Raw genomic sequence first — 14,809 nt, forward strand, 5'->3', positions numbered from 1 at the left:
GGTTATTGGAATCCACCGCGTGGCTCATCTTGGGCACCACAAGCTGCCAACAAGCAACAGATGGCTGGGGAGTGAGACGGGAGGAGAAAACATTCTTAACAGATAATGTGGTGCTGATGCAGCGAAGGTTTCAGACACAATTCTGGTTTCCTCCTGATGTGAAAGCGTTTCTGGGTGTCTGTGGTAGATATAAGAAGGCTGGGACCACGGTTGGTAAAAATGCTCTGAATCTGTTTGGCCTCCTGGGCTACATTCTTATTCCCCCGCCGACCCCCCTCCAGTGGTGCTTTTGATTGTGTAAGAAGGACTTTGAGCTGAAGGTGAGAATTATGAGTGTTGTCCGTTCACGTGAGTGGGCATCAGGGTTTTGGAGTCTCTATTCTTGTAAAATAGAAACTAAATTCCATTTCTATTCTCTGGACAGGGCTGGTGGACGAAGCCATTGACACTAAATCTCTGTTGGATGCTTCCGAAGAAGCAATTAAAAAAGACCTGGACAAGTGTAAAGTTGCCATGGCCAACATTCAGCCTCAGATGCTGGTCGCCGGGGCAACCAGCATTGCTCGTCGGGCCAACCGAATCCTGCTGGTGGCTAAGAGGGAGGTGGAGAACTCTGAGGATCCCAAATTCCGTGAGGCTGTGAAAGCTGCCTCTGATGAATTGAGCAAAACCATCTCCCCAATGGTGGTGGATGCAAAGGCCGTGGCAGGAAACATTTCTGACCCTGGTAAGCAATGCATGGTGTGGTTCACCTCACCTGAGAGGTTAATTCAGGCAGCTGACAGGGAGGGAAAAGAAGATGCACCCCAAAATGCCCACATGCAAAGTCTTGGAGGAAAAACTATAGCCTGCTAGTTTGAGAATGCTAGATTAATCTTTTTCTGTTCAAAATATGTTGGACAGAATATTTCCTGAAGTGTTGGCAGGGTTATCATAAGTTAGTTTCTCTGGAGCAGCTTCTCTGCACTTTCTTCATGTAGTCTGACTAAATAGCTCCTTCTCCTATTGAATCATTATTTTGGAAATTTCTCAAAAGATGCATAATAACCAATTTATCAACCATTTAACTTATATCACTTGCATAACTTCTGCTTTTCTTAAAATGCTTTTTCTCTAGACAACATTCTTTATTTCTGTCAAATTTGGAGGACCTGAGTTGACCTGTGGGTCTCCTAGGTGATTATCTTGATCCTACACCAAAGAATTTGGGTTTTCATTAGCTGAATTTTGGTCATGTTTTCTTTGCTGCTGAAGATGTGTCACTCCTTTCTGGTAGGAACCATCTGAATTCCTTCCTTCTGTGAACCTCCAGTGATTCTAGCCTCTTCTCTGAGTAGGACCCACTCAGTGTGAGAGAGTGGGAAAAAGGGGCTGCCCTCTTCATCCCTAGCCCAGGCAAAGTCTACCTCGTTTTCCCAACCCACCATCACTAAAGACGTGCTCAGTTTCCTAATTGGAGTTTCTAATAGTTTGAGCGGCTTCCCAGGTGACACTCAGTGGTAAAGAATCTGCCTGCCAATACAGGAGACATGGGTTCAATCCCTGGATTGGGAAGATCCTCTGGAGAAGGGAATGGCAAACTGCCCCAGTATTCTTGCCTGTAAAATCCCACGGACAGAGGAGCCTGGCGCGCTACCGTCCATTGGGTTGCAAAAGAATTGGACACAACTTAGTGACTAAACAACAGAAATAGTTTGAGTAAATTCTTTAATTCTAGGTGACTGGATACAGTAGCAGCAGCTCAGTATAGGGGCTAATATGCTGAATGCCAAATGGAGCAAAGGAGTAGGTAGGGAGAAAGGTGAGAAGTACTCCAGGGAAAGTCTGCCCCATCTGAAAGTGACATCTCCCCTGTTCTGAGTGGGGCTGCTTATCTCTTGACTGCTTTATCATGAGAGGTGATGAGCACCACCTGATCCCAAAGCGTTCCTGCCCAGGAGTGTCCCAAGTGCTTGTCAGCCATCCAGGCAAGAAGGTCCCCTGAGCACTACAGGGAACGGCTGGTTTGTGCTGCTTCTGACTCTTTGCAGGACTCAGGGCATCTGCCTTGCTCTTACCTCCCTTCCCTTTCAGTCACTGCCTCTGCCACTTACTGGCAGCTTCACACCCAGCTTTTGTTACTGAAAACCAGTTCTTCTGGACAGACAGTGCTCCAGGGTACTGACCTACCCAACTGAAAGTGAGGGTGTCTGTGTTTAGGACTGCAAAAGAGCTTCCTGGACTCAGGATACCGGATCCTAGGAGCTGTGGCCAAGGTCAGAGAAGCCTTCCAACCACAGGAGCCTGACTTCCCGCCTCCTCCACCAGACCTTGAACAGCTCCGAGTAAGTAAATCCAGATACACGGGGAGAACTGAGCAGCAGGGTGTTGGGACTGTAGTGGCAGAGAGGTAGTCTGCTCCGGAGCCTCTGTCACTAGGTAGCTTTGTTTTATTTTACTTGAATCTCAAAGGCACAACTCAGCTTTCATTCTTGAATCTAGAGGAGTCCTAACCCAGTGCTTATGCATTGGGTGTGCTGGGTAAGTGGAGAGTCTGTGGTGTTGGTCTGCTTTGATGGGGAGCGACTGGAGCAGAGGAGCTGGCTATGGTCAGTGTGAATGTGATGAGTGATGAGTTAGTGGGGTAGGTTGGTGAGGAGTGGGAAAATAGCTGTATTGGAAATAGCTTGTCCTTAGGAATAGCTTATCAAGGCAATAATTTGATTTAATGTTCTGATTTACTTTCCCATATTTAATGTCCCAAATTTGCTTTCCCATATTTAAGTTTCTAAGTTTGTTGAGGACAAATTTGAGTGATTGTGCCCATAGCTAATGACCAGTGCTTCCCTAGCCACCAACACTTCTTTTTTGACTTGATTCTTTCCACTTGATGGACTGTGGGTGGGTGGTTAGAGTCAGGAGATAGCTCTTCTGGGGAATGGATTCTTACGGGATCAACAGAGTCCTGACATTTGGAATCAAGAACTTAGAAGTCATTTGGTCTAGGCACTCCTCATTGGTAAATGAGGAACCCAAGGCCCTGGGGAGAAGTTCCATGCTTATTCAGCTGCCCCTGAACTCTGGTCCGAAGTTAAGACCAGAATTTAGATCTTCTTTGAGGCTCTTTGGCTCGGTATTGCCATGCATGCCTCCCTGGGATATGTCCAAGACAGTAGCTGCTAGTTTTTTGTGAAGAAAAAAGGAGGAAAATATGCTTCTGTTGAGACTGAAGCAGGTGGCCCTCGTGCTCAGTGTGGATGATTGTGAATGTGGGTGACTTTTCTGGGGATACTTTTTTTTTATTTAAGAAAAAAAAAAAAACTTGTTCATTTTTAATTGAAGAATAATTGCTTTACAGTATTGTTTTGGTTTCTGCCATACATCAACATGAATAAGCCATAGGTATACATATATCCCCTCCATCTTGAACTTCCTTCCTACCTCCCACCCCATCCCACCCCTCTAGGTTGTCACAGCCCCAGTTTCAGTTCCCTGAGGCATACAGCAAATTTCCATGGCTATCCACTTTACATATGGTAGTGTGTGTATTTCCATGCAACTCTCTCCATTCATCCCGTGTCCACACGTCCCGACCTCCCAGGGTCCACAGTCTGTTCTCTGTGTCTGCATCTCCACCGCTGCCTTGCAAAGAGGTTCTTCATTACTGTCTTCCTAGATTCCATATATATGTGTTAATATATGATATTTGTTTTTCTCTTTCTGATTTACTTCACTCTGTATGATAATGCTCTGGGTTCATCCACCTCGTTAGAACTGACTCAAATGTGTTCTTTTTTATGGCTGAGTAATATTCCATTGTGTATGTACCACAGCTTCTTTATCCATTCATCTGTCGATGGACACCTAAGTTGCTTCTATGAACCAGCTATTTGTAAATAGTGCTGCAGTGAACATTGGGGAACATGTGTCTTTTTCAATTATGGTTTTCTCAGGGTATATGCTGGGGATGCTTTTTAGAGGAAAGGAAAGGATTCTAGTGGGGTAGTTCCTAGGACTTTACTTATAACCTAGCAATTCTTTCTTAGCTGACAGATGAGCTTGCTCCTCCCAAACCACCTCTGCCTGAGGGTGAGGTCCCTCCACCCAGGCCCCCACCACCGGAGGAGAAGGATGAAGAATTCCCTGAGCAGAAAGCCGGGGAGGTGATTAACCAGCCAATGATGATGGCTGCCAGGCAGCTCCACGATGAAGCTCGCAAGTGGTCCAGCAAGGTAAGTAGTGACGCTCTTCTTGTTGAGAAAGGATGAAGAGCCGACACACAGCCCAGGAAGTCTTTTTGGAAAATCACCCTCTCTCTGCTTTGGTTTGTGTTGCTGCCAGGAGCAGGATCCTCTTCTTTCTTGTGATTTAGTGAGATGTTTCTGGTACTTGATGGTTTCTCCTTCTAGCAGCTCAAGTGAGAGCTAGGACACCTGTGGTTTGAGACGAAGGTTCCTTTCCTCTTTCCTCTGGAGTATCAGCTCCCCTGATGGTGGACATTTAGTCTCTAAGAACTTTCTCTTCTTTCTTGGGGTCACTGAATGTTGTTAGATGCTCTCTTGGTAATTATCCACACTCCAAACATGGCACAGTCTTCTGTGGGCTCTGCTATGGCTATATGAAATATTTTCATTTTCCTTCTCTTTTCTCATAGAAGCAGATATTTGGTATCTTAAAAGCTTTGTCCTTTGTCCTGTTATCAGAATCATCTTACCCTTCAATTCAAGACAGCTTCAGGCTAACTCCAACAGATCTGGAAGTGTAAATGTTAAGGTGGTTGGTGAACATTTGGATGCTATAGCAGTCATGCCCCATGAATAACTTTTGCCTGCGTGCATATCGGTTGTGTCTGACTCTTTGCAGTCCCATGGACTGTAGCTTGCCAGGCTCCTCTGCCCTTTCAATTTTCCAGGCGAGAATACTGGAGTGGGTTGCTATTTTCTCTTCCAGGGGATCTTCTCCACCCAGGGATCAAGTCTGTGTCTCTTGTGTCTCCTGCATTAGCAGGTGGATTCTTTACCACTGAGTCATTTGGGAAGCCCCTATTTGGCTCTAAATGATGAAAAGTGAGTGGTAACCTTTCTAGATAAGAGTTAAATTTATTTGTTAGTTTTAAGTCAGTTGTGTTTCTACTATGACCCTACATCTTTATTCCCAACATCTATTTTCCTCTTTTCTTTTTACACTCTCCGTCATCTCAAGCTCTTGTAGTGAATGTAGTTCCCAAGGGACCTCCCGCACATGCATCTGATCTTGGGTTTTTTTCAGGCTGGGAATTTGCCCTTGGTTTTTTTAACTCTGTATTTTTCTGAACTGTTAGCTGTGAGTCCAGCTTCACAGAAGGAATGGTGACCTTGCTGGTGTTGGTCTTGACCTGTGGACTTACTTACAATCATATCTCTCCAACAGGGGCATGCATACCCCTGGGACTGTTAGCAGAGTCCCAGTGCATGTGGGGGAGTTAAGTGGGGGTGACAGTGAAGGTTGGTTTTACGTAAAGATTTTAAAGAAAATTTATTTATTTATTTGGCCATACCTCATGGCCTGTGAGCTCTTAGTTCCCTGACCAGGAATCGAACCCAGTCCCCAACAGTGAAAGCACTATGTCCTAACCACTGGACCGCCAGGGAATTTCCTAAAGAAAATTTAAATTTCATTACAATAAACCCAATTACATTGTTCATAGGAACACAAAATATACATGAATTGTAAAGATAAACATAAACCTTGAGGGGTGGACAGCACTGGCCTAGATGTTTACCCCACTCTGCCATTTGTCACCAGAAGTCCTTAAATCTGACTGTGTCTGCTGGTTTGCCTCTGGGGGTTGCTGACTTCAAGCTGTGTGAAGTCAGTAGTTACTTGAACCATGTGTGTTTAGGGAGGTGAGGAGTGGGGTGTGTTTGTTTCTATCAGTCTGTCTTTGTACACTCTGGGACTCTGAACCCCACCCAGGAGTGGGCTGGCCTTACCTCTAAGGAATGGGGATGAGTCCTGGTTGAGACAGTTTAGGTGAAAGGATTTAGAAGGTACCTACACCGCATGTTGGCGCTGAGTCCTCCAAGTTATTAGTCACTTTTTGGAGGCAGGCTTCCTGTACGGATTAAGATTTTTAGGAGTTGTAGCAACCTCAAATTAAATTTGACACAAACTCTTACTTTCTCTTGGTTAGAGATGTTTGTAATCTGAGATTACATACCCTGAGATGTTTGATATAAAGAACCCGTGTTTGTCATTCTTTTTTTTTTGCCATTCTTTATATCAGTGGTTTGGCTTCACTGGGGGCAGTTCCTTTCATTTTCTTTCCCCCTCAACCTATTTTTAGCATCTGATCTTCCTGCTTCCTCCCTGGGCTTTCAGAATCCCATCCCTGGTATTAAATTAATTGTCTCCCCCAACACACACAGGTCCCATTCTCTCATGGGCATCAACTTAGAGCTCCTCTGAACTCAGCCTTGGTCAGTTGACAAGGCCATGCATTAATTATCTGTGGACTGTGTAAACTGAGTTTGGGCTGAGTGCAATTGGAGAGATTTAGGTTGTACCCAAAGAGTAGCTTGAGGAGGCAGTTCTAGTGATGGATGCAAAGTGAGATTGTGAAGCGTTGTCTCTGAGGACCTCAGATAGGGACAACTGCTCTGAAGTATGTTTTCCCTAAGGTGGATGCTAGATGAGGTGTCTTCTCGAGGCTATTTCTAGCTGGGTGACTATGGGGTATTTGATAAGCCCGCTTCACTCAGCGTTGTGTTTTCCTTTCCTCTTTCCTGACTTGATATCTGTTGCTTCCAGTTTATTATTTTAGATTCTGGGACTCTTAACCCCAGCAAGAAAAAAAAATTTTGTGTCTGGCAGAGCTGACCCAAGATACCTTCTGTGTCCAGGAAACTGTAGAACAGTGTCCATATGAGTCAGCAGGTTTTCACTTTGTTCTGTTCAAAGCAACTTGTGTGGCCGCATTTACTTTTCCCCTCTGAATTCCTTTTAAAGTTAATAAGCTACTATTGATTGTTTGTTTGGCTTCTCAAAAATGTTCTGACCCGAGAATTACTCTTTGGTAGTAAGTGTATTAAAAAGGAATGCCACTTTCTTTCTTTGTATAAATATGTCTCTGGAAACCTTTGCTACTGGAGTAAGCAAGCCTCTTTCCCTTGCTATGAGCAGATTGGTGCTGGAGGCTGAGAATTCCCTTTCTGCAGAGCTTGGCTCATCGGACTCCTGGAGGGAATCCATTTTCTTTCCCATCCTAGGCGAGCTTGGGTTACTAAATCAGCTGAAGCTCAGTTTCCCAAGCCCTACTGCTCTTACTAACACTGTCCCTGTTTCTCATCCTTCCTGCCATCGACCAAGCCGGGTAACCCAGCCGCTAAGGTGGGTATAAGTGTTGTAGCTGAGGCAGAGGCGGCTGATGCTGTTGGGTTCCCTGTCCCCCCTGACATGGAAGACGATTACGAACCTGAGCTGCTGTTAATGCCATCCAATCAGCCGGTCAACCAGCCCATTCTGGCCGCGGCTCAGTCATTGCATCGGGAAGCTACCAAGTGGTCTAGTAAGGTACTGATGAGCGCCCCCCAGTGGGGCTGCTCCCTATGCATCCGGCCATGTGCAGCCTTGACACATTGCATCACTCATGATCTGTGCGGGTCCTGTGAGTCTGGGCCGGGGTGGGCGTCTGTCTGTTTGCACCTTGTTGTTAGGACTGGCTTCACAAGTTTCATAGGTCTGCGAATGCCAGATTAATTGGATTGCATTCATGTTTAGGGGTTAGAGAGAGATAGGGTCACTTTTTGAAAGGATTCCTTTTCTTATTGACCTTGTGGCCGACATTGGAACCTTAAATCCCTTGGGAAGCTGTGGATGTGTCTCTCAATGACTTTCAGGTCAGGAACCACTATAGACCATTAAGAGGTCATCCGGCCTGATCATTGGGCTTTGCCTGCCCCCCATCCCCAGCTCCTCTCCGCTGACCTCTCACTGATGGCTCCGGCAGAGTTGATCAGGGTGAGAAGCAGCTTTACATGGCAGGGTTTCTGGGGAGGACTGCTTGCTGTCCTGCACTTGGCTGCGTGGCAGATGCTGGCCTTAAGGGGTACCCACAGGGAAGGGAGCTTCACTGACTGCTTGATCAGGGGTTTCAGTGGGCCAGGGTGTGGGAGTGGGGAAGAGAGAGGGCTCAAGGCTGCAGGACAGGAACCAACAGAGCTCTGGCCTTAGGGAGTAGAGGATGGGGATCATTACATTTTCCCCTTTGAAGGTGGCATGTTGCAAGAAGAAAGGTTTTGAGGAGTGATGGGTGATAAATAACTAACCCTGGCACAACACTATCCTCTAACCAAGGTCATGAAATCCTGGAATGATCCCAGGTCTGCAGTGGAAGAGGTGGGCCTAGCCAACCTTGTCTAACATACTCCTGTTCTCATGAGTTCTTCCCAAACTGTGTTCTCTCTGGCCTCGACGACTGCCTGGGAGGTTACGCACCCCCTCGTGTAAATGATCAGCCACTTCCTGGTGCCTGTGGATGCCTCTCACAGAGCACCCTGCCGTGGCATGGTTTGTGTATGCCTCACTGCATTGTCTAGAAACTGGAAAGCATGAGGGGAGAAATGCAGAGGGCCTGGCCTTTTAGGTAGTTTTGAACACTGCATTTATTATTTTTGCTTGCTATCAGCCAAAAGATGAGCCTTTTGAAGGCATAAAGTAAATTACTTGTACATTATGACCCATGAGGGTTATAATGAACCAAAATGCCAAATCTAAGATAAGCTGCTATTAGTTGCCGGAGTTCCAGTTACAGCTTGACACATGATTTTTATTTTCCCAAAGCCTCCCCCAGCATCCTCTTAGCTGAAAGTTTCTTTAATTGAAGCCACTTAGCTGAGGGGACTGAAGAATTGATTTTTGGTCTTTTTAAACATGAAGAATGAAAATAACATGTTCCTTTAGGCTGACAGTACAAACAAGAGGCAGTAGACAGAGGGAAGGAGCTGTTTAGGTCAGAAAAAATTTTTTTTCACCAAGGCTAATAATAGTTACTTGGTTTAAATTCTAGTTCAGCAGCGGCAATCCTTGGCCGCTATTTGTAAGAAGGGTCAGGTTGAAGAGGATGATTTCAGCATCTGGAAAGGCTCATCTGTATTTTTCCCTTCAGGCCAACTGTACTGCTTTCCCCCCACAGAGAGGAAAATGCCTGTTTAACCCATTCCTTGGGCCCACTCCCATTTTATTGACATGATTAACCTGGAGATGCTGATGTGCTTGTTTCGTGCTATGCCTGGGGCTCACATGTTGCCCTTTCAGATTAATATCCAAGTCCTCCTTTTTTCGGTCCAGTGATCTCTCTCTGTCTCTCTCACTCTCACTGAATGCTAGGGTGAGTGCCCTGGCTTACTCTTCTCTTTACTTCTCTTCTGCTGTCCGTATCACTCAAGAATAGCCTGTGTATTCTCTTCTCACCTCCCAGAGGGCTGCTAGAGCAGCAGGCTCCCTCCCCTCTTCTCTGCTTCTACTTCGCTCCCTAACTTGGCCCGAGTATGGGCTGAGCTCACTCTGTGTCTTGCGTCTCTCCAGGGCAATGACATCATTGCAGCAGCCAAGCGCATGGCTCTGTTGATGGCTGAGATGTCTCGACTGGTCAGAGGGGGCAGCGGCACCAAGCGGGCACTGATTCAGTGTGCCAAGGACATCGCCAAGGCCTCAGATGAGGTGACTCGGTTGGCCAAGGAGGTTGCCAAGCAGTGCACAGATAAGCGGATTAGAACGAACCTTTTACAGGTACTCAGGAAAAGTGTGTGTATGTGTGTGTGTGTGTTGGGGGAGGGGGGGAGGAGGGCAGTGGCAGGGGTAGGGAGAAAAGCAGGAGAGAGAAATCCGGGTGAGCAAGGAGGAAGAGGCACCTCATGAAAGAAACAGCAGAAAGGGGAAATATGCATGTGAGTTTGGGAAAGACAGAGTTGGAAAAGTTTATTTCTGAATCAAATGAAAGAATTTTAATGCTTCCATTTTTGGACAAAGAGACTAGACTGATTCTAGGGGGAAAACAAATGGAATTCTGCTGCTGATATATTGAATGCCTTCTGCATGCCAGCCACTGAGAGTAGGAGGTGGATAAGTCTCGCCCTCAAGGAGCTTGCAGGCAAGAAAAACATAGAAACATACTCAATTGAGTTTTCTCTTTTAGGTATGCGAGCGAATCCCAACCATAAGCACCCAGCTCAAAATCCTGTCCACGGTGAAGGCCACCATGCTGGGTCGGACCAACATAAGCGACGAGGAGTCCGAGCAGGTACGTACCTGCTGCTTCTGATTTCTCACCAGCAGCTTCTGTGCCCCTTTAGGGTGATTTAATTCAGCCTTGAGGAATGAGTATTCAGTACATGGTATGGAGTCTTCAGCTCTCTCAAAAGGGCATCTGTGTTGGAGAGATGCATCAGAAATTTGGAAAGGAAAGTGAAAAGCTCTTGTGCAACTTCTGTCATTTTACAAATGAGAAATTGAGGGTTAGGGAGGTTGAGTGAATCAGCAGCAGTTAGGACTCCACTCAGTTCTTTTTCTCCCTGGAATAGGCTTGGCTCTTTAGAGGCCTCTAGGGTGTGTTCAGTCCTGCCCACTGGACCTTTTCGGCTGGAGAATTCCTGCTTCCTTGCCCTCTGGATTATAAGTACCTCAGGGAGGATGAACAGCACTGACTTTTCAGGGGCATGAGGTGGTTAGGCCTGTGGTGAGGTGGAAATGAAATCTCAAAGGAGGTGCTTCTCTTTTGTTTTTTTTGACAGATATTGAAATAAAGATGGTGGGAATGTTTGCTTAAAGTGTTTCTTGTATGTATTTTGGCAATCCCAGTTTGTTCTCTTCCCTGCCTCCTGGAAATGTGGCTCAGGTCTTTCAGAAAGCCATCATTTGAACACCTCTTCTTCTCCTAAACTCCCTCCAATAGGCTGTGCTGTGAGCCAGACTTCCAATTTCTTCTTATGGAAGATAGCACATCTTTTGTTGAACTGCCCAGACAAGGCTTATCATACATTGGAATATGTATGCGGCACTGCATAACGTGCTATGTAGAGGAGTTAACAAAAGACACAGTCCCTCTCCTTGGAGAAGTCTGGGCCAGGAGACAGGGAAGGAGCACTTGAGAGGAGGCAAGGAGGCTACTTCTCTTGGGGTCAACAGTGCTGCCTTAACTACCATGTTTTAGTTCACTAGCTCTCACCTTAACCCTCTCGTCCCCTAAACCACGCAAACTGGATCTTCACCTGTAACTTCCGTGTATTCTAGGCAGGGTTTGGGCACTCGGCTATTTCCTGTCAGGTGATCTCTTCTGCCCCAAGGAAAGGAAATAGAAAAGACAAGGAAGGAAGGGGAAGACTCAAGAATTTCCAACCTTATCATTTAATCAGTTAACCAACAAAAATGTATCTTGGGAGTGTCTACTATGTTCCATTATTCTAGTAGAAAAAGAAACTGACAATGTGGTAGAACGGAAGAGACACAGGACTGCAAGGTAGAAATTGGAGGCCTCATCCTGACTGCTGTGTGAGTTTGGCTGGCAAGTCTCTGAATCTTTCTGGGCCTCAGCCTCTTTATTGACCAAGTGAAAAGATTAACTGATTGGGACTTCTAGTCCATAGTTATGCCTCTCAGAGCCCATAAACCCTCTGATATCACATTCACAAATTTTGTGCATCTGAGCTTTTTTTTCTGGGGAGAATCCACAGCCTTCATTAATCTCACAAAGGATCTATAGCTCAAAAACATATCAGAATTAAAAAAACTACTGGGTTAGTAGATTGATAAGTTACTAATGTGATCTCAGTCCTGTATTTTTTATGTTTAGAAGACTTACTTAGATTTTCATGGATTTATAAGGTGGTTGGTTTACTTGATTACTTTTTCATTCATTCATTAAATATATATGAAATGCCTCGTGTGACAGGCACTGACATAACACTAAAATACAGTAGAGAACAAAACTGACAAAATTGCTTCCCTCATGTTACTTAAATTTTAGATAAAATTAGATAAAACATCAGATGAACCACCTAGATAAAACATATAGTTTATCCGCTAGCGATGACAAGTTCTGTAGAGAAAAATGAAGACAGAACTTGAGGGTGAGGCACACTGGGAGTTGGGAAGGTGGTTTGTGACTTAAAATTAGGTGAGCAGGAAAAGCCTCAATAAGGTGATAACTGGGCAGAGAGATCTGAAGGAGGTGAGAAGTGAGCCATTGGGATACCTGAGGGAAGAGCATTCTAGGCAGAGGGGGAGCCCAAGGCAGGGGCTTGTTCAAACATCGGCAAAGGAGTGTACACTAGATGCCATCTGAGAGTGCAGTCCACAATCAGCGATGGTCCAGTTTGGGGTTCTTTTTGGCGATCCAGCTATAAACCACCAGTGACACCAGGCGCAGGTAGGGTAAACCGCATTCCGTTCCTGGCTTAAGCCTGTTTCAGAGGCAGGGCTCCATCAGGGACTCTGAGTAATGGAGAGCTCCTCTTTCCTTGCAGGCCACAGAGATGCTGGTTCACAATGCCCAGAACCTCATGCAGTCTGTGAAGGAGACTGTTCGAGAAGCAGAAGCAGCTTCAATCAAAATTCGAACAGATGCTGGGTTTACTCTGCGCTGGGTTAGAAAGACTCCCTGGTACCAGTAGACACCTGGTTGAACCTGGCTAACACAGAAGCAAGCCCCTGCTGCACAGAACGAAAATGATGTGGTCCCAGGAGCCACCCAAGATTGCTGGGGGGTTGAAAGCCACCATCCTGGCCTGACATACAAATTAGAAAACATTTATACTCTTGTTATGGACACTGAAATGTGTCTCCGTATAAGGCCTGTATTCTCAAACACGGCTTTACTTATGCACACTCTATCCCAATAGGCAGACTGGGTTTCTAGCCCATGGACTTCACATAAGCTCAAAATCCAAGAGTGAACACTAGCCTGACACCCTGCTCTGCCCTTGTTCCCTAGAGGACAGCTCCCTTTCCGCCTCCACCCCCTCATTTTTTCCACTAGGCTCCCAAGACCCAGGGCCCAGGCAAGTCAGTTAAGGAAATCACTGTGCCTCCAACATTTTGGGCTTTCCATGTTGCTGCTGACCCTGCCTGCCTCTCCTGGCTGTGCTTCCTGGGTCTTTTTCAGATGTGAGCTTCACTGCGGCAGGGGAAGGTGGCCTCTGGGGAGCCCCAGCTTGTGGGGCCTGAACTCACTTCCTTCCTTTCCCTAGTTCAATCCTTCTAGTTGCCCACAGTACACAGCCAAATTTCACTTTGTCAGGAGGAAATCACTGTATCATGTGGTTCTGTCTTTACCTCACCCCAGAGCAGTGTCTGTGCTAGGGAACCTTTCCGTCCCACACCCTGCCTTGGCCCGCCAAGGCAGCATCCCCAGAACACACTGTGTGCCCTGGTGCTCTCTGCCACTGGAGAGGCAGAGTAGCCGGGGCGTGGCTCTGCCCACCCTCCTGGCGGGGCCACTCCACGCTTTGTCACTGCCTGCAGAGGTCTACGCTGAGGCCTTATTCATTCATTCTTAGCTCTTACTGTTCTTTCTGAGCTGAAATGCTGCATTTTATTTTTAACCGAATCATGTCTCCTGTCCTGGCTTTTGTATTCTTCCCTCAAACCCTTCCTAGACAAGATTTTAAAGATAAATGTTTGTTTTGTAACTTTGGAAGATCCTTTTTATCCTTTTGAAATTCAGTCCTGAGAATTGGTGCTTGCCCCCAGCAGTGTTTAATGCAAAGGCAATCCTGTCTGAAGGACGCTTCCTACCTAAGGGAGGTGGTACTTGCAGACTGGAATTCTGGCACTCTGGGGGATGAGTCAATGGGAAACAGTCCTCAGAAATTCCTACCTCCCTCAGCCAACACCAACCAAGTCCCTGGCAACCTCCCCTCCCTCCCAAGTACAGCTGTTCAAGGGAGTAATAGGTATAATATTTAATTATCACCGTAAGGTTCCTATTAGCAAAGTGAGAGAAGGGAGCTTTTCCTTTCCTGTACTTTTCACTGCTGTCTAAGCATTCCCCAGCACATGAAACTGTATTTCTTCCCAAAGCCAGAACTGGATGAGTAAAGGAGTAAGACCCTTGCCTGAATGTCTCCCCACCTCAAATGTGTGTTAGATCCTAACATCGAATGTGTAAAACTTGTCTTAAGTTGGTACTGTACACTCAGGCTTCCTCTATTACCTTTTAACTGATGATTTTCAAGGCCCTCAGCATCTTTGTATAGTTGCTTAACTGATATAAATGCAATATTAATGCCTTTAAAGTATGAATCTATGCCAAAGATCACCTTTTGTTGTACTAAGACTACTTAGAGGAAGTAAGAAAAATCATGTTTGCTCTCCAAGTTCTTCCAGTGTTGAGACGCTGGTTTACACTTTACGCCAATGTGCTTTTCTCTAATATCAGTGCTCAAGACACAGTGACACAAACAAACAAACAAAAAAATCCCTGAATGCTGATTAGAGATATCACCACTGAAAAACTACATTTATAAGCTAGGATTTGTTATATGCAAATATTTTCTGCCTCTTCTGTTTAAAACAATAAAGTACATTTGTATAAAGCTTTAAATGATGGGTACGTTATTTCAGCAAGAACTTAAAACCAATCGATTTATCTTTTGGCTGCGCTGGGTCTTCGTTGCTGCACGAGGGTTTTCTCTGGTTGCGGTGAGCAGGCCACTGCGGTCCTTCTCTAGTGCGCAGGCTTCAGTGGTTGTGGCTAGTGCACTAGGGCATGGGCTCTCACAGTTGTGGCACACAGGCTTAGTTTCAGCAAGAACTTTTAGATCAGGCCTCAGTTTTATTCTGAAGAACAGCAAGT

General features: G+C 45.8%; 1 protein-coding gene across 2 annotated transcripts in view; it reads left to right on the forward strand.

Annotated features, from left to right (window-relative positions):
* The window catches only part of VCL (vinculin), a 112,661-nt gene extending 98,104 nt beyond the window's left edge, over window positions 1–14,557 (forward strand). Inside the window, exons 16-22 of one of the 2 annotated variants that reach the window (XM_061405833.1) lie at window positions 425–727; window positions 2,200–2,324; window positions 4,026–4,211; window positions 7,327–7,530; window positions 9,544–9,747; window positions 10,154–10,258; window positions 12,480–14,557. In XM_061405833.1, the coding sequence (XP_061261817.1) occupies window positions 425–727; window positions 2,200–2,324; window positions 4,026–4,211; window positions 7,327–7,530; window positions 9,544–9,747; window positions 10,154–10,258; window positions 12,480–12,626 (1,274 nt within the window). In that variant the 3' untranslated portion in view covers window positions 12,627–14,557. The remainder of the gene's footprint in view (window positions 1–424; window positions 728–2,199; window positions 2,325–4,025; window positions 4,212–7,326; window positions 7,531–9,543; window positions 9,748–10,153; window positions 10,259–12,479) is intronic. The other variant, XM_061405834.1, reaches the window with a different exon arrangement.
* Window positions 14,558–14,809: the final 252 nt, after the last annotated feature.

This window comes from Bos javanicus, chromosome 28 (assembly GCF_032452875.1).
Source record: "Bos javanicus breed banteng chromosome 28, ARS-OSU_banteng_1.0, whole genome shotgun sequence".
In the NCBI taxonomy this organism is placed as follows: domain Eukaryota; kingdom Metazoa; phylum Chordata; class Mammalia; order Artiodactyla; family Bovidae; genus Bos; species Bos javanicus.